General features: G+C 45.0%; 1 protein-coding gene across 5 annotated transcripts in view; it reads left to right on the top strand.

The window, feature by feature from the left end:
• LOC143808448 (period circadian protein homolog 2-like) overlaps positions 1–20,145 on the top strand; it is a 114,412-nt gene that overhangs the window by 42,921 nt on the left and 51,346 nt on the right. For 4 of the 5 annotated variants that reach the window (XM_077291131.1, XM_077291127.1, XM_077291129.1 and 1 more), the window contains 3 exons: positions 17,634–17,726; positions 17,840–17,994; positions 19,001–19,122. In XM_077291131.1, coding sequence (XP_077147246.1) covers positions 17,683–17,726; positions 17,840–17,994; positions 19,001–19,122 — 321 coding nt within the window. In that variant the 5' untranslated portion in view covers positions 17,634–17,682. Of the gene's footprint in view, positions 1–6,298; positions 6,337–17,633; positions 17,727–17,839; positions 17,995–19,000; positions 19,123–20,145 lie in introns of those variants that run through there. The other variant, XM_077291130.1, reaches the window with a different exon arrangement.

Below are 20,145 nucleotides of genomic sequence, written 5' to 3'. Positions count from 1 at the left end.
AGCTTGCGAGCAGGGCCCTCATTCCTCCTGGTATCTATTCTGAACTGTGATTTCTGTTATGCTGTAATGTCTCTTGTCTGTACAAGTCCCCTCTATAATTTGTAAAGCGCTGCGGAATATGTTGGCGCTATATAAATAAAAATTATTATTATTATTATTATATATGAGACGCCATCTCACAGCATGGTCTGACAACCTGCTGCCGTGCCACGTACAGAGGGCTCTGGAGCTAAACACTATATCTGACCATACATGTTATTACACTTTATTAAATTTCTGTTTCTTCAGATTTTGTTTTCCAAAAAAATGTTAGAATCTGCCTCCATTACTGGTCATGAGCAGCGGAGACATGGCCGTTTGGTCCTTGTTCATCCTATTACAGTGGGATTGTGATGGGCTTCTCCCCTCAGTCCAGGGTTTATCGCTTTATACCGGTGAATGTGTTTGTGTGCTGGATGTGCCTGACCTCTTTTTACTTGTTATAAATCTTAAAGATCTTCACCTCTTGTTAAACAGGTCATGTGCCTAAATATAGCTGAAAAATATTTAGAATTGAGAGTCCTCAGTGGTTAATACCTTTTAATGGCTAACTGAAAAGATGGTAACAAATTGCAAGCTTTCGAGACTACATACGTCTCTTCATCAGGCAAAGACTAAAACAAATTCTGAAGAATCACATATTTATGCACAACATAGTATAGAGAAAAAAAAAAAAAAAAAGAGGGGAAAAAAAACCATGGATAAGCTAGGTGACATGAAGCAGAATTACCATGGGTGATAAACAGTTACGTCCATAAATATTGGGCCAATTCTTAGATAAGGATTGTTTTATTGTCCTGTGATTAGGGTCTCGTTCTGTTGTGATGACCCCACATGGTCTGAGGGGCAAGTTCATTAGTTGATGTAAAAAGACATAAATCCGTGTGACACATTCATTCCTGCATTTAGAGTGTCAAAGGTCGTCATCAGTTTATACTCCCAGACTCTTCTGTCTCTCTGAGTTTTGAAGTTACTTTTCAATACAAGTAATTTCATGTCCATAATGCTATGATTTGGGAGACAGAAATGTATTGCCACAGGTATATCCATTCTTTTTTCTTTTATTGTATGGCGATGAGAGTTCATCCTTGTTCTCAGTTTCTGCCCTGTCTCCCCCACATACAGACCCCCAGTTGGACATTTAGTACAAATAATTAGGTACACCACATTAGAAGTGATGCAGCTGAAAGTACCTGGTATCTTGTAGTCCTGGTGTGAATTGGGGATCTTTATCTTGTCCGTGGTCATTATAAATGGACAGGTTTTACATTTTTTCTGATTGCAGGGAAAGGTACCTGCAGCTGTTGGAGAGGACAGGGAGCTTCTGACAATGATGCTTCTTAGATTTGGGGGCTGCCTAAAACACAGTAGTGGGGGGTCTGGAAAAATGGATTGTAAGCGGGCATCTTTTTGCAGTAAAGGTTGTCATTTCCGTGCAGCTCCCTGTATCAGAAGCCAATCGACCGTCCAACATACCTTAAATGGGACAGTTTCCATCCAAAACACATAAAAAACTCCATTGTCTACAGCCAAGCCATCAGATCGTATATGTTCCAACCCAATGGATAGAGATGAACACCTTGGTCGCCTCAGAAAGACCTTTTTGAATCAGGGCTACCATCCAAGAACAATTGAAAATCAGATTACAAGAGCCACCAGAATATCACGGAATCACCTGCTACATTACAAAACTAAAGAAGAAAATAACCGGGTACCTCTAGTGGTCACCTACAATCCAAATCTGGAGGTGCTAAGGGGAGCTGCATGGAAATTACAACCTTTACTGCAAAAAGATGCCCGATTACAATCCATTTTTCCAGACCCCCCACTACTGTGTTTTAGGCAGCCCCCAAATCTAAGAAGCATCATTGTCAGAAGCTCCCTGTCCTCTCCAACAGCTGCAGGTACCTTTCCCTGCAACCAGAAAAAATGTAAAACCTGTCTATTTATAATCACAACAGACAAGATAAAGATCCCCAATTCACATCAGAACTACAAGATACCAGGTACTTTCAGCTGCGTCACTTCTAATGTGGTGTACCTAATCATTTGTACTAAATGTCCAACTGGGGGTCTGTATGTGGGGGAGACAGGGCAGAAACTGAGAACAAGGATGAACTCTCATCGCCATACAATAAAAGAAAAAAGAATGGATATACCTGTGGCAATACATTTCTGTCTCCCAAATCATAGCATTATGGACATGAAATTACTTGTATTGAAAAGTAACTTCAAAACTCAGAGAGACAGAAGAGTCTGGGAGTATAAACTGATGACGACCTTTGACACTCTAAATGCAGGAATGAATGTGTCACACGGATTTATGTCTTTTTACATCAACTAATGAACTTGCCCCTCACACCATGTGGGGTCATCACAACAGAACGAGACCCTAATCACAGGACAATAAAACAATCCTTATCTAAGAATTGGCCCAATATTTATGGACGTAACTGTTTATCACCCATGGTAATTCTGCTTCATGTCACCTAGCTTATCCATGGTTTTTTTTCCCCTCTTTTTTTTTTTTTTCTCTATACTATGTTGTGCATAAATATGTGATTCTTCAGAATTTGTTTTAGTCTTTGCCTGATGAAGAGACGTATGTAGTCTCGAAAGCTTGCAATTTGTTACCATCTTTTCAGTTAGCCATTAAAAGGTATCAACCACTGAGGACTCTCAATTCTAAATATTTTTCTATCTACTGGCTAACACGGTACCAAGATATATTTATTTCCTGTATCTAAATATAGCTGCTAATCCAGAGTTAATGTGGTTTCCGCATGATTTACTGTCCAAGTCAGTGTAACGCACACATGGGCATGGCAGAAGGGGATGGTAACTATAGAGGTATACAAATCTGTTTGAGTGTTTTGAAATTAATTACCGTTCCTATTTTTTAAATTCTATCTACCTATCACAAATGTGAGTACTTCTCTAACAATTTTGTAAATATTGTATTATATCTTTTCATGGGACAACCCTGCAGATCTGACACTATATACAGTGCCTTGCGAAAGTATTTGACTCCCTGGAACTTTTCAACCTTTTCCCACATATCATTCTTCAAACATAAAGATACCAAGTGTAAATTTTTGGTGAAGAATCAACAACTAGTGAAACACAATTGTGAAGTTGAACTAAATTTATTGGTTATGTTAAATTTGTGTGGAAATTCAAAAACTGATAAGTGGGGCGTGCAATATTATTCGGCCCCTTTAACTTAATACTTTCTTGCACCACCTTTTTCCTGCGATTACAGCTGCAAGTCGCTTGAGGTATGTCTCTATCAGTTTTGTACATCGAGAGACTGAAATTCTTGCCCATTCTTCCTTGGCAAACAGCTCGAGCTCAGTGAGGTTTGATGGAGATTGTTTGTGAACAGCAGTTTTCAGCTCTTTCCACAGATTCTCGATTGGATTGAGGTCTGGACTTGACTTGGCCATTCTAACACCTGGATACGTTTATTTGTGAACCATTCCATTGTAGATTTTGCTTTATGTTTGGGATCATTGTCTTGTTGGAAGACAAATCTCTGTCCCAGTGTCAGGTCTTTTGCAGACTCCCAACAGGTTTTCTTCAAGAATGGTCCTGTATTTGATTACATCCCTGCTAAAGAAAAGCAGGCCCAAACCATGATGCCGCCACCACCATGTTTGACAGTGGGGATCGTGTGTTCAGGGTGTTGAGCTGTGTTGCCTTTACGCCAAACATATTGTTTGGCATTGTTGCCAAAAAGTTCGATTTTGGTTTCATCTGACCAGATCATCTTCTTCCACATGTTTGGTGTGTCTCCCAGGTGGCTTGTTGCAAACTTTAAATTACACTTTTTATGGATATCTTTGAGAAATGGCTTTCTTCTTGCCACTCTTCCATAAAGGCATGATTTGTGCAGTGTACGACTGATTGTTGTCCTATGGACAGACTGCCCCACCTCAGCTGTAGATCTCTGCAGTTTATCCAGAGTGATCATGGTCCTCTTGGCTGCATCTCTGATCAGTCTTCTTCTTGTTTGAGATGAAAGTTTAGAGGGACGGCCGGGTCTTGGTAGATTTGCAGTGGTATGATGCTCCTTCCACTTCAATATTATCGCTTTCACAGTGCTCCTTGGGATGTTTAAAGTTTTGGAAATCATTTTGTATCCAAATCCAGCTTTAAACTTCTCCACAACAGTATCACGGACCTGCCTGTTGTGTTCCTTGGTCTTCATGATGCTCTCTGTGCTTCAAACAGAACCCTTAGACTATCACATTATATTTATCATCATTAGGCATTTAGGAAAACATTGGGTCATTCAGAGATCCACAATGAACTTCTGGAGTGAGTTTGCTGCACTGAAAGTAAAGGGGCCGAATAATATTGCACGCTCCACTTTTCAGTTTTTGAATTTCCACAAAAATTTAAAATAACCAATACATTTCGTTCAACTTCTCAATTGTGTTCTACTTGTTGTTGATTCTTCACCAAAAATTTACATTTGGTATCTTTATGTTTGAAGCATGATATGTGGGAAAAGGTTGAAAAGTTCCAGGGAGCCGAATACTTTCGCAAGGCACTGTATATACTAAGGGACTGTGCTATACATAATAAGTGAGTACACTTTATATAAGGGACTGTGTTAGACATAATAAATCGATAATAACGTCTTCCTCCACCTCCCCCTGTTCCTAAATCCATTATAAATCCCCCTTCCTCCCATCCCAATCCCCCACACTCCATTGTTCTCCTCCCCCCTGCATCCCATTGCCTTCTCCCCCACCCCCAGGATTGCCCTCTTCACCACCTCCATCATTGCCTTCTCCCCACCACCCCATTATTGCCCATTCCACCACCTCCATTGCCTCCTCTCCACCACCCCCATCATTGTCCTTTCCACTGCCACCATAATTTCCTTCTCCCCCACCACCCCATCATTACCCATTCCACCACCTCCATCATTTCCCCCTCCCCCACCACCCTATCATTGTCCTTTCCACCGCCATCATCATTGTCTTCTTCCCCACCACCCCATCATTACCCATTCCACGACCTCCATCATTTCCTCCTCCCCCACCACCCCCATCATTGTCCATTACACTGCCGCCATCATTTCCTCCTCCCCACCACCCCCATTGCCCATTCACCACCTCCATCATTTCTTCCTCCTCCCCCAGCACCCCCATTATTGCAGTTTCCACCACCCCATCATTGCTTTCTCCCCCACCACCCCTATCATTGCCCTCTCCGTCAACCCAATCATTGCCTTCTGCCCCATCATTGCCCTCTCCTCCACCTCCTACACACACACACACAGCACCATTCACCTCTCGGCATACACACACACACACACACACATCTCACCTCTGCGTACGGTATCTTGAAGCCGCGCCATCGCTGGCAGCTTCCTGTCTCGCACAGCTGTGGCGTAGAATGATGATGTGATTCAGCCGCTGCTGTGTGAGACAGGAAGCGCGGGCAGGAAGCAGGATGGATACCTGCAGCTCTGCTCCGCTGCCATTTTCTCTTGCAGGCAGCAGAGCTACTGGGATTGCTCCCTGCCCGCCGCACATGAGGGCAATCTGGCCAGGGGCCCCTGGGAGCCTCGGGGCCAGATAAACTGGCCAGATTGCCCTCATTATTAGCCGCCCTAAAGGGGGCCCCCCAGAGCCTCTGGGCCCCGATGCAGTCGCATCGGTTGAACAGGTGGTATGTCCGCCCATGATGTGGTGCCCATAATACTGGATGGAGGACTATACTGTCCGGTTTCTGAGCTATTGATTTCACTCATGTAATGTAAGAAGTGAAATCTTTGGCATTGTACTATACCTATATTTCTCAGCTGTACCTGTGCATCATGAATTGTGGTATGTGTTAAAGGGGCCCACTGAGACTCTTTCACTCAGGCACCACGAAAACCTGGAGCCGGCCCTGGTGCCTGGTGCAGTCACCTGGACAGAATTGAATTATTTCAATTCTGCGGTTAATAATTGACAGAGATATTTAACAGGTTAAAAGCCGACACTGGACCTCACTCTGGTTGCAGCTTTTGGAGGCAGATGTTGGCTGTGTAATACAGACAGTATTTGCCTTATGTGGAGCAGCTTTAATTCCTGAGCTCAATCCATCAACCCCCCCATCCACTCAATTAAAGTAAGTCATTGGGTGGAAAGGGGTTAAACAGGCAGTTTGATGACATCACAAAGCACATAACTATCATAGACCTCATATGACATCACAGTTGGTATGGAATGTACAAAGTGCAACCCCTGAGCCATCTTGTTTCATTAGGTCCTGACACCTTGAAGGGAACAAGTCCAGGTAGGGAACCTCACCCACAAATTGTATAGATGGGGGTTAGTAGTGGGATTCAGAACTGCATCAGTCACATGAAAATCTCAGCAAAAGGTGCAGTATCATGTGTCTCTCTCTGTGATTCTTATAATGATTCTACAATTCAAAAAAAAAACCAGGTTCCAAGGAAAATATACACACTCGGGTTCTTTAGTGAGCCAGTGTGAGCCCGGCCTAACAGGGGGTTACCAATGTGGACAACCCCTTCCCTAAATGAGGACTTGCTGGCGATCAACTGATCATGTATCACTGGTCTTGAAGACCCTCAGCAATTTGCTGGTTTTGCCCTCTATGACACCCATGTGCTCTAATAAAAGCATATAGAAAGGGGTGGGCCAGTTGAGACAACTGCATTTGGCTCCATTTTTGGGTAGCTTTGCTATTAATGTTGTCAAAACATAAGGGTGGAATTGTTTAGGGTTTATAGGTTTAGGTTTTTAAAAAGGAGGCTGGTGGTTATTTGCAGCCTGTGATTTTGTTTTATTAGTTCAACTTTCCTTCATGTTGGAAACTTGATACATACCAAGAGTGGGGCTTATTATGACATCACAGGGGGTATGACATCACAATTGGTACAGAATGTATAACGGTCTAATCCTCAGCCATCTTGTGTCCCCAGAAGAAGCAGCTCGAGGAAAGCCAGGTAGGCAGCTGTTCACTGAACACTAATGCCCCAATCACACATTGTATGGCTGTGGGGTGTTTGTGGTGAAGTTCGGAACTGCATCAATTACCCATAAATAATCTCAGCAAACATCTCTGGGTGACGAGTTCTCTCTTGGGTATCAGGATGATTCCTTAAATAGGACCTATAATTTAATTTTCTTTTTTGTAATGATAGGCGTTATGTCTCATCTACTTCAGATGAGCAGCTGTAATGAAGCACGGATAGATGACGGTGGCGCAGCAGGATGGCCGAGCAGAAAGAACAGAATGTTGGAGCTGGATGGCAGCAGGAAGACTAGAACTGGAATCACAGGATATCATGAGCAGAATTGGGGCAACGGCAACTGGCGCAATAGCGTTTCAGAGGTTGCTCAGAGGTTGCTCAGAGGTTGCGCCGCTGTATGTAGGCTCTCTGGGCCTGCGCCGAGGTTGCGCCGCTGTATGTAGGCTCTCTGGGCCTGCGCCGAGGTTGCGCCGCTGTATGTAGGCTCTCTGGGCCTGCGCCGAGGTTGCTCCGCTGTATGTAGGCTCTCTGGGCCTGCGCCGAGGTTGCGCCGCTGTATGTAGGCTCTCTGGGCCTGCGCCGAGGTTGCTCGGCTGTATGTAGGCTCTCTGGGCCTGCGCCGAGGTTGCTCGGCTGTATGTAGGCTCTCTGGGCCTGCGCCGAGGTTGCGCCGCTGTATGTAGGCTCTCTGGGCCTGCGCCGAGGTTGCTCGGCTGTATGTAGGCTCTCTGGGCCTGCGCCGAGGTTGCTCGGCTGTATGTAGGCTCTCTGGGCCTGCGCCGAGGTTGCTCGGCTGTATGTAGGCTCTCTGGGCCTGCGCCGAGGTTGCTCGGCTGTATGTAGGCTCTCTGGGCCTGCGCCGAGGTTGCTCGGCTGTATGTAGGCTCTCTGGGCCTGCGCCGAGGTTGCTCGGCTGTATGTAGGCTCTCTGGGCCTGCGCCGAGGTTGCTCGGCTGTATGTAGGCTCTCTGGGCCTGCGCCGAGGTTGCTCGGCTGTATGTAGGCTCTCTGGGCCTGCGCCGAGGTTGCTCGGCTGTATGTAGGCTCTCTGGGCCTGCGCCGAGGTTGCTCGGCTGTATGTAGGCTCTCTGGGCCTGCGCCGAGGTTGCTCGGCTGTATGTAGGCTCTCTGGGCCTGCGCCGAGGTTGCTCGGCTGTATGTAGGCTCTCTGGGCCTGCGCCGAGGTTGCTCGGCTGTATGTAGGCTCTCTGGGCCTGCGCCGAGGTTGCTCGGCAGTATGTAGGCTCTCTGGGCCTGCGCCGAGGTTGCTCGGCTGTATGTAGGCTCTCTGGGCCTGCGCCGAGGTTGCTCGGCTGTATGTAGGCTCTCTGGGCCTGCGCCGAGGTTGCTCGGCTGTATGTAGGCTCTCTGGGCCTGCGCCGAGGTTGCTCGGCTGTATGTAGGCTCTCTGGGCCTGCGCCGAGGTTGCTCGGCTGTATGTAGGCTCTCTGGGCCTGCGCCGAGGTTGCTCGGCTGTATGTAGGCTCTCTGGGCCTGCGCCGAGGTTGCTCGGCAGTATGTAGGCTCTCTGGGCCTGCGCCGAGGTTGCTCGGCTGTATGTAGGCTCTCTGGGCCTGCGCCGAGGTTGCTCGGCTGTATGTAGGCTCTCTGTCTTTTCCTTCCTAGGTTCAACACGCCTGAGCTTATAATTACATGCAGATATACAGCAATATGCAGCAGGACTGTCGTGATCCAGGGTTATATCCGATCGCCACAACTGGGGTCAGGAAGGAATTTTTTCTCCCCCCTGAGGCAGAACTCTCCGGGGGGTTTCTTTGCCTTCCTCTGGATCTTTAGGTCCAGTGGCTCTCAGCCGGTCCTCAATGACCACAGCTAGTCCTGTGGTCTCTATGGGGTCTGACCTGAGAGTCATCGTGATCATGGTTTAATTTCTTAAAAGGCCGGTAATTTTTTTATTACAGTGTTGCTTATTGCTATTCCAATAAAAAAAAAAAAGAAAGAAAATAAAATAAAGTGTCATGTGAGTTTTTTCCTCTTGACTTTTTTTTTTTTTTTTTTTTACAGTTACAATCATGGGAGTGATCATTACTACTCTCAGTATTCCACAAGTAGAATTATATTTTATAGGGGTGTCATTTACAGAAGGCAGACCACATACAGTATATCTCCACCCATTGTGATAACATAATGTCAATTCCTGTCCCAAGATACATTATAAGTGTTATGGGGGCCAATCTCTATGATGGGGCAGGGCCCTAAAATAGTATATATTCTACACAACAAACTACATGAGAGAAGACTGAAGACCGGGACACAGGGCCGCTGAATACAAGACACACAAAGTTCTTGTATAAAAGTAGGAAACGCATTAGAGAGGTCTGCAACAAGTGGCCCTCGGGGATAGGGCCAGACGGCAATTCTGGCAAATGCCAGATCGGGTGGTCCAGCTGTGGGCTGCATGAATTGTGACTTAAATACTTTTATTAGCTGTGGCGGCACATGGAGCCGCCGACTCCATACTCCAACAGTTAGGGTATGTTTCCATGGTCAGGAATCGCTCAGGATTCGACACATGTAAAATCTGCATCTGAGGTCACTGGCATGTCACCTGTGTTTTTGATGCGTTTTTTCATTGCATGCGTTCTTTTAGTCACTAGAAATAAAGCTACCGTATATACTCCAGTATAAGCCGACCCGAGTATAAGCCGACCCCCCCCAATTTTGCTACAAAAAACTGGGAAAACTTAATGACTCGAGAATAAGCCTAGGGTGGGAAATGCAGCAGCTACCGGTAAATGTCAAAGGTAAAAATAGATACCAATAAAAGTAAAATTAATTGAGACATCAGTAGGTTAAGTGTTTTTGAATATCCATATTGAATCAGGAGCCCCATGTAATGCTCCATAAAGTTCATTATGGCCCCATAAGATGCTCCATATTAAAATATGCCCCATATAATCCTGCATAAAGGTTAATAATGGCCCCATAAGATGCTCCATAGACATATTTGCCCAATATAATGCTGCGCAAATGCTGATTATGGCCCCATAAGATGCTCCATAAAGATATTTGCCCCATATAGTGCTGCACAAACATTGATTATGGCCCCATACAGACACTTGCCCCATATAGTTTATATTATTAGATTATGGCCCCATAGGCTGCACAAACGTTACGGCCCCTTATAGTGCTGCACAAACGTTATGGCCCCTTAGGCTATGTGCACACGTAGGAAATGTAGTGCAGAATTTTCTGCACTAAATCTGCATCTGCAGATTTGATGCAGATTCTATGCAGTTTCTATGCAGTTTCTGCGCAGATTCTATGCAGTTTCTGTGCAGTTTCTGTGCAGTTTCTATGCAGATTCTATGCAGATTCTATGCAGTTTCTGCGCAGATTCTATGCAGTTTCTGTGCAGTTTCTGTGCAGTTTCTATGCAGTTTCAATGCAGTTTCTGTGCAGTTTCTGTGCAGTACAATGTAAATCAATGGGGAAAAAAAAAGCTGTGCACATGGTGCAGAAAAATCTGCAGCAGAAACGCTGCAGAACTGCACAAAAGAAGCGACGTGCACTTCTTTGAAATCTGCAGCGTTTCTGCGCAGATTTTTCTGCACCATGTGCACAGCTTTTTTTTTTCCCATTGATTTACATTGTACTGTAAATCACAGTGCAGTTCTGCAGCGTTTCTGCAGCAGAAAAATCTGCTGCAGTTCTGCACCAATTCTGCACTAAATCTGCATCGTGTGCACATACCCTTAGGCCATGTTCACACGCTGCGGTTTTTACCGCGGAACCGCCGCGATTTTGATGCTGCGGGTCCGCAGCAGTTTCCATAGCGTTTACATTAACATGTAAACCCTATGGAAACCGCAAACCGCAGTGCACATGCTGCGGGAAAAACCGCGCAGAAACGCAGCGGTTTACAACCCGCAGCATGTCACTTCTTTGTGCAGAATCGCTGCGATTCTGCACCCATAGAAATGCATTGAACCGCTTACTTCCCGCATGGGGCTGTGCCCACGTTGCGGGAAGTAAGCGGATAATGTGCGGGTGGTACCCGGGGTGGAGGAGAGGAGACTCTCCTCCAGGCCCTGGGAACCATAAAATAGTGTAAAAAAAAGAATTAAAATAAAAAATGAAGCTATACTCACCTATCAGCGCTGCCCGCGGCCGTCCGGTCTCAGTTGCTGTGCCGAACAGGACCTGTGGTGACGTCGCGGTCACATGACCGTGATGACGCCGCGGTCACATGACCGTGACGTCACGAAGGTCCTTGTCGGCACAGCCGCTTGCAGCGCCGGGGAGATCGCGACGTCAGAGGGTGAGTATAGCCAATTTTTATTATTTTTTACATTACTATTGATGCTGCATATTGCTGCATATGCAGCATCAATAGTACAGCAGTAATCCCGCAGCGGAAACCGCGGAACAAGCCGCGATAAATCTGCAGGGATAACCACAGCGGTTTTGCCCTGCAGATTTTCAATTCCGCTGCGGGATTAACCCGCAGAGGAACCCACAGCGTGTGAACATGGCCTTATAGTGCGGCACAAACGTTATGGTCCCACAGATGCTCCATACAGACACAAAAAATCACATACTCACCTCTCCGTCGCTCAGGCCCCCGGCACTTTCAATATTCACGTGCTGATCGTTCCGGCGCCGCTCCATCTTCAGCACTGACGTTCAGGCTGAGGGCGCGCACTAACTACGTCACCGCGCCCTCTGACCTGAGCGCCACTGCTGAAGATGGAGCGGCGCCGAAACGAGGAGCAGGTGAGTATCGCGCAGCGCTCCTCCTCCCCGTTATACTTACCTGCTCCTGGCGCTGTGCTGTCCCTGCTTCCCCGGCGCTGCAGCTTCTTCCTGTAGTGAGCGGTCACCGTTACCGCTCATTACAGTAATGAATATGCGGCTTCACCTCTATGGGAGGTGGAGCCGCATATTCATTACTGTAATGAGCGGTACCATGTGACCGCTCAGTACAGGAGGAAGCTGCCGGCGCCGGGGAGCCAGGGACCTGCAGGGACCGCGCCAGGAGTAGGTGAGTATAATTAGACAGCCCCCGCTCCCCCTCACCTGCCGACCCCTGGGTATGACTCGAGTATAAGCCGAGAGGGGGACTTTTGGCCCAAAAAAGTGGGCTGAAAATCTCGGCTTATACTCGAGTATATACGGTAATTGAAAGTTGGCTTCTGGAAAGGAAAAAAAATATCCGATTTGCAGATGTATTGGGATATGTTCCCATGGTCCATAAAAGCTGCGGGTTGGACACTGTGTACATCTGCAGCATCCAACCCGCAGCGTCCAGGTGTTACAGCATAGTGGATTGGATTTCAAGAAATCCCATGCCCACTCTGTGTGCACCAATGCCCGCAGCTCACCCGCAGAGACGGACATGCGGCGCATCTTTCCAGACCGCAGCATTGACTGCTGTCAATAGTGACTACTTCATTATAAATGGTTAACAGAGTGTGAGGGCTTCCTCTTTATCCAAATTGGTGCCCTCAGATCATGATTGTGTGGTCCTGATGTTTGCCGTGGCAATTCATGGCCAAATAGTGGCCTTAGAGTCTGACAGCTGTAGTGGCCTGTTCAGAAGTTAGCGGCATTTAGGTGGTAAAAATATGCTTTTTAATTTCTGTCATGCCATTTTGTATTAATTCCTGAAAAGCACCTGAAGGGTTAATAAACTACCTGACTGCAGTTTTCAATACGTCAGGGGGTGCTGTTTTTAAAATGGTATCACGTTTGGGGGTTTCCCAATATATGGGACACCTAAAGTCACTTCAAACATGGATAAGTTCCTAAGAAAGTTTTGTAAATTTCGTTGAAAAAATGAAAAATTACTGCTACATTTTTAAACCTTCTAAAATGCTAACTAAATAAAAGAACATTTTACAAATGGTGCTGATGTAAAACAGACATGAGGGAAATGTTATTTATTACTATTTTGCTTTGGTATGACTATCTGGATTAGAGGAATAATCATTCAAAGTGTGAAAATTGCAAATTTTTTAACATTTTTCTCAAATTTCTGATATTTTTTATAAATAAACACATAAAATAAAACATGTTCTGTTCTCTTCTGACTGCTCCTCCTTATTTACCCTCATTCCGGTTCTCCTATCCGGGTCCTCTTAATGTGTGGGTCCCTTAGTTGGATTCTTTTGTTCATTTTTATTGTGGTTTTACTCACTATTTTTGTTTTTTGTTATTTTTTAGTTTTTAATGTGCATCTACTTTGCTCCGACCCCTGGGCCACCCTACACGGACGGATTTTGTTATTTTGAGGAACCATCATGTTTGCGCTTCCATTCAAATGTTATGTTAAATATGTCCCATGTATGGCAATTTTTTGTTCTTTATTTGTGTATTTCTGTAATGTTTATGCATTTAGTATTTTGCTGTATATGGTTTAATTTGCTGCATATGGGTTCTGTTTATATATGTCACACATTGGGACTTACTGACAAGCGCTAGGTTTTTCCTACTCACCAGGTTCGGCCGGCTAAGGTGCGCATGCGCGGCTTCTGGTTGCCTGGGTTCCCGGTCCGAGCGGCGTCTATTCTGCCTCGCACAGGCGCGGTGGGGCTTTCTTCCCCCGCCGTGTCTGGGCGACGCGGTGACGTCATCTCTGACGCGGCACGCGAGGCGCGCATGCGCCGTAATCATGGCCACTATTGGCCGAACCTTCACAGGTGGTCGGTCACATGTGGCCGTCCCGGTACTACATTAAGGGTCTTCTCTGGGGCTGGAGCATCTCCCCTTGATAAAGCTTCAATACCCGCGTCAGCGAAACGCACGTCGGGGGTTCGTATGGACTGATTCCTGTCCGGTCCACACCGTCTCTTTCTCCTTGGTAAGCGCCGTTTGGTTACTAGTATTTACACTGTGGGGAGTATATTAGGCTCTCCTAGGGTTAACCTTAAAGCGCACACTCTTGGTTACTTTCCTATTACTCTATATGCAGGATACTCTTATAGGGCGGTGTTGTGACTGGTGGGGACTCACCCTGTTTTTACCATCCATTTTGTACTGATAGTATGTATTTATGCACTGTTTGTCTGTAAAATTAATAAATTATATTTATACCACTTCTTTTGCTCCGGTTTACTCCTTTTCTTCTATAAAATAAAACATATCTACCTAAATGTACCATTATCATAAAGTACGGTATAATGTGTCACAAAAAAACAATCTCAAAATCATTGGGATATGTTGAAGCATTCCAGAGTTATTACCACATAAAGTGACACTGGTCAGATTTCAAAAATTTGGCTTCGGCACTAAGGGGTTAAAAAAAAGTATGCATGTTTGCTATTACTGTATTCGTACTAACCTGAAGAATCATGTCGTCAGGTAATTTTTACTGTATAATTACTACGAAACCCAAGAACAGACAGACATCACTACTGTGAAAACTGCCCCCACATCCCATTGCTGTGCCTGACTAATAACTAGGGGGCGCCATTGCTCTACTGGACTCTGGACTGGACTACCTGGCCAGATTCAGGCCAGGCAGCGCTCGCTCCAGCCATTGCCATTCATTGACTTTTGTGTTAGTTGCATAGTTTGGGGGATAATTGCTGAAACCATTTAACCCCCTATTGATCATATGTTTTTAAGCCTTTTTAATTCTACTGATGTATTGTTTTAAATGGTGAATCTTGCCGCGTTTGTGCCCCTACCTTTATCTTTCCGGTTCTACACTTTAGGCAAACTAGTGCTGTCACTTAAAGGGGTGGCCTGAAACACAAATTAACTTTCATCCTAAATGTCTGTCTATGTAATACCAAAGTCTAATCCTTTTTCTAGTATACTTTAATAATTCCCCAACATCCCCTCACTACACTATCGAGCTGCTTTATTTTTTTTTTCACTACTTCCTGTTTTGATGATGGTTCTTTGGAGAATCCTAGTCTTTGCAGCTATAAAATAAATAAATACTCAAACAAAGCCTCATCAGGGGTAGAGGATGCGGTCACTGCCACAGACTCTGCCATCTACCTGAAACGAAGTGTCATCAGTGAGGCCCGTTTCAGAGACTGGGCTAGTCCCTGCTCTACTGAGCTTGCGTTTTGACAATTCCAATGGATGCTCAGTAGGTTCTTGTCACTGTGCAATCCTCACAGTGACAGTGCGCTCCTCACCGGTTCTGATCAGAATTAATGAGCTGCCAAGAGAGCGCATTGTCAGTGCACGTTGTAAGGATACCTGGTGTGCAGAGACCAGTGCTGCCCTCACAAGTAATGTTTATTTAAACTGAACCTGTCAGCAGGATTTTGCTCAGTAAACTACACACACTGTCAGGTCGGTGCTGTCAGGGCCGGCGTACCCGGGCAAGTGCCGGGGCCCTGGCGAGACAGGGGGGCCCATTCAGGGCCGGCGTTAGGGACAGGCAGCTGCCTAGGGCCCCCGCTCCCCCAGGGGCCCTCAGCAGCACATCACGCAGCTGCTATGGGGCCTCTGTGAGGCAGGGGGGCCCGCCTGTCTCCAGCGCCAACTCCCCCTCCGCCGCATTGAACTATACCGGTGTCTGCCGGTAAAGTTCAAAGCAAATGATGGATGAGAGAGCGTCACCTGACGCTCCCTCTCCCATCATTCCCCACTCTGCCTCTGACACTGCCGCTTCGGGTTCATGGTGACGTCATCGCGCACTCGCTGTGTGTCAGGCAGTGCAGCGCCAGCCGCCGAGACCGGAGCAGGGAGCAGCGCAGCTCTGGAACGTTGAGAGGTGAGGAGTGGTTTTGTTTTGTAAGTATAACAGTGTGTACTGGACTATGGGGCCATTCTTGGGGGGAGGGGGGCTGTGCTGTATACTACATGTCTGTGCTATATACTACATGGCTGTGTTATATACTACGTGGGCTGTGCTATATACTACATGGCTATTCTATATACTATGTGGGCCGTGTTATATACTATGTGGCTGTGCTTTATACTATATGGGCTGTTATATGCTACGTGACCTGTGCTATATACTACATGGCTGTTCTATATACTATGTGGGCCGTGTTATATACTACGTGGGCTGTTATATGCTACTTGGGCTGTTCTATATACTACGTGGGCCGTGTTATATACTACGTGGGCTGTTATATAATATGTGGCTGTGCTATATACTATATGGGCTGTTATATGCTACGTGGGCTGTGCTATATACTATGTGGCTGTTATATGCTACATGGGCTGTGCTATATACTACGTGGCTGTGTTATATGCTACATGGGCTGTTATATACTATATGGCTGTGTTATATGCTACGTGGCTGTGTTATATAGTACGTGGGCTGTGTTATATACTACATGGCTGTGTTATATGCATCATGAATCGTGGTATGTGTTAAAGGGGGGGCCCACTGAGACTCTTTCGCCCGGGGCCCTCAAAAACCTGGAGCCGACCCTGGGTGCTGTTATACTGAGTAAAATGATACCTGGGTTGATGAAATCCATCTTGTGGTTGTTGTTTAATCTTTATTTGCAGTTTTCAGTTAATAAGATGCTCGTGCCCCAGGGCGGCCTGTGGGGGGCTTTATGTGGTGCTCTGCTTACATATGTATGGGCTTATGACAGGTCACTGATTCTTCACTGACCTGCCCCCTATTTTACATAATGAATAATGGTTAATATTCAATATTATAATTTATAATAGTAAATTAGCCTATACATGCCTATACTTTTGTAGGGTAAAAAAAACCTTCATCATCATCAAAATGGTGGCAGCACTTGCGCTGCAGCATCTATCGTGTTCCGAACATGACAGATGCTACTGCGCAGGCGCAATAGTATACGCATAAAGATTGAATGCATATAGACAAGTATTATGATACAGCGAAGGCGCCACCGCCATTTTGATGAAGCTAATTTTTTTTTCTAAACCCACAATGGTTTAGGCAGTATGTAAAATTGGGGGCAGGTCAGTGAGGGATCAGTGACTTGTCATAAGCCATACAGATGCTTTGGAAGACTCGGCGTCGATGTGGCGGTGTGAACGTGGTATTTTCTAACTCACCCTCTTTTGAAGACTTCCATTGAAGGAGAACTCGCCACCTCTCATGGCAGCCTGTTCCACTCATTGATCACCCTCACTGTCAAAAAGTTTTTTTCTAATATCTAATCTGCATCTTCTCCCTTTTCAGTTCCATCCCATTGCTCCTCCTGTTTCCATGTGCAAATGAGAATAATTATGACCCTTCTATACTGTGACATCCCTTCAGATATTTGTAGACAGCTATTAAGTCTCCTCTTAGCCTTATTTTTTTCAAGCTAAACATTCCCAGATCCTTTAAAACAATTCCACGTAGGACATAGTTTGCAGTCTGCTCACCATCCTGGTAGCTCTTCACATCGTGCCAGTTTTTAGGAGGAAGATTACAAAGCTCTTGTCTTGAAGCCATATACATGGCCACTGGACTGCAGATGTATTTGCTCAACTGCAAAATACCTGCTGCTAGTTGGCTCCTCAGCCAGCCCCCTTCACAACTTTTCACTCAAATCCAGGAATGGATCCTAAATGGTGGGGAAGCTCATTAATGTGTTGTCGGAGTGTTTTTTTTTTTTTCCTGTAAACCCTCATAACTTTCATGTTCTGTTAAAAATGTTTTTTTTTTTTTTCCTGTTGTATTTTCCAGGTATTCAAACTGTCAGCCCCCTCCTTGTAGCTCCAGTACGTTTCCATTAATGATGGCGGACTCTGAACACAACCCCTCTACTAGCGGCTATAGGTAAGTCACCATTAGTGATGGCTTTCCATGAAGCTTTCACTCCTTCTACTCCCAAGTCATGGTCTTCTAATGTCGACACTGATGCCTGCATTTTTTTTTTCTTATTTTTGTAGTAGTGAGCAGCCAGCAAAAGCCAAGACTCAGAAGGAACTCATGAAGATGCTCAAGGAACTGCGCTCTTATCTGCCACCAGAAAAGCAATCGAGGGGCAAATCCAGCACAATGGCCTCATTACGCTACGCTCTGCACTGCATCCAGCAGGTGAAAGGTAAGGAGCTCCGTATGACCCTGTGCATGGTCTACAAGGGGACGTTATTATTGAGCTTCAATCCTTAATGTGTCATTGTCTGAAAAGAGGTCTGTCATGTTTTCTAAGTGTTGTTTCTCTGATATAGATTCATGATTTCATTTTTATAAAAGGATTTTAAATGCCACCATGAATTTCTAAACTCCCCTCCAGAACGAAGAACGCCGTCTAAATAGCTCTTCATAGTTTAGGTGGCCACCTGGAAGTCCCATGTCTGACCATTCAGCAAGTCTTGGACACGGCCATTAGAGTGGTGTGCACTAGTGTCTGGGGCCATGCACACTACCGTGGTACAGGGCGTCCCCGCTCCGGACAGGAGAGCCATACCGTCAGAAACTAGACTGTACTCAACGAGAGGGTAGCACTTCACTAACGAGGGTCTGTGCTGCTCATCTGTAAAAATAACATTGTCCACATGCACAGTGGCCCCAATTCATCATTGCTGTTTCTCCACTTTTCTGGAGTAATTTGATCCTTTTTTTGCGCCTTCTTTTCCATAAGGTTTTCAGGCCACTTTTCAATTCGTTGTTTCTTTTTAAGTCTTCCTTTCTTTAATTTTTAATTTTTATATTTTTCTTCAATTACTGTGTTTATCCAGATGTTTTAGACAGTTCATACAGGTTCATGAAATGCAGATTTTACCCAATGTTGCATTTTTTATTTATTTTATTTTTTTGTTTTGCCCTGTGGAGTAGTTCTCAATTTGGTTCATCTTCAACTTTTTAAAGGAGTTGCGACTTTTGGTGCTGAAAACTTGCAAAAAAAAACGTTCAAGACAAAAATAAATGGCTTTTGTGTATTTATTCAGGAACCACATAAGCCATTTTGAGGAATTTGGAGCAAAAAAAAAAAAGTCTACAAATACTAAAAGGCACAAAAATAAAAATGGGACTTCAATGAATGGCAAATGGTGGACTGGGCTGGATATCTGCAGTGATGAGCTAACCTGTTCGCTTGTGTTCTGCAGCTATTGAGGACTACTACCAGCTGCTGATGGTTAATGATGAGCACCCGTACAGCCAGGACCTGTCATGCTATACGGTTCAGGACATCGCCAACATTACCGCGGAGTTCACAAAGAAGAACACGGTGAGAAAAGCGTTGGAGCGTATATTTGTTTATATTTAAAAGGAACATGTCACCAGAGATTTCCGCTATGTAACCATCTCCATGGGGTGTTAGAACTTGTACTTGTGGAAACCGATTAACTATAAGCTGAAATTAAAACGTTTAACCTTTATTCCTTGATTGACGTCAGATCCAGCTTGTGCGGAGTGTGACGGGAGGTAAGAACAGTGGGTGTGATTGCGGTCCACGGACACAAAGTACAGTAATGGCTGATCAGTGATGCCGATCCACCACGATGACTGCTGCCCGGAAGTGATGAAAGTATATTTCCAGCTTCCAGTAAATCTGATTTTCCCAAGGAAAAATAGTGGTGATTAATTCTTAATGGCAGGAGTTACCGTAATAAGGAAAAGTCTGATGACCAGTTCTATTATATTAATGATATTCTATATCTACAATTTACTCTAAAGCCATGAATTTAATGTTTCATAAATACCCATATTGTATTTGATAGAAACTTTATTAAGTACAAAATAATTAATCACAGATAATTGCCAAAAGGGAAAAAAAAAAAAAATCCATAGAGGCAGTGTGATCGCATTGTTATGTTAGGATTGGGATTTACCAATGTGGCGTTCGGACCCAAAAAGTTGTGCTCCCCTGCTTTAGAATGCTTGTGGACATTTTGAGCTCTATTTTACTATGTCATATATAAACTTTAAGAGATGATCCCAGAGCCAATTATTTAACATCAGCTATTTTATTTGGTTTGCGCTTACCGCATCTTTTTCAGGCTGATTCTGCCTAATATATGCTTTAAAAAGTGCTAAAAACAATGAACATAATGCACTGCAGTCTTCTTAAGCTTCTTTTGACTGCTTCAAAAGTTGTGAAAAAAATGACCAATGGGATGCCGAAGATGAAGCTTCATGAAAAATGAACGTATGCTCATACCCTAAGACTGACAAAGGAGCTTCTTACTGCCAAGACTCCCAGCAATCATCTGTCTTCTGTGGGGAAAGCCATCAGCAAGTGCTCATTTTC

Source organism: Ranitomeya variabilis, chromosome 2, assembly GCF_051348905.1.
Source record: "Ranitomeya variabilis isolate aRanVar5 chromosome 2, aRanVar5.hap1, whole genome shotgun sequence".
Classification (NCBI taxonomy): Eukaryota; Metazoa; Chordata; class Amphibia; order Anura; family Dendrobatidae; genus Ranitomeya; species Ranitomeya variabilis.
The sequence above is the reverse complement of the archived record's forward strand: the minus strand, read 5'-3'. Positions and strand labels throughout refer to the sequence as shown.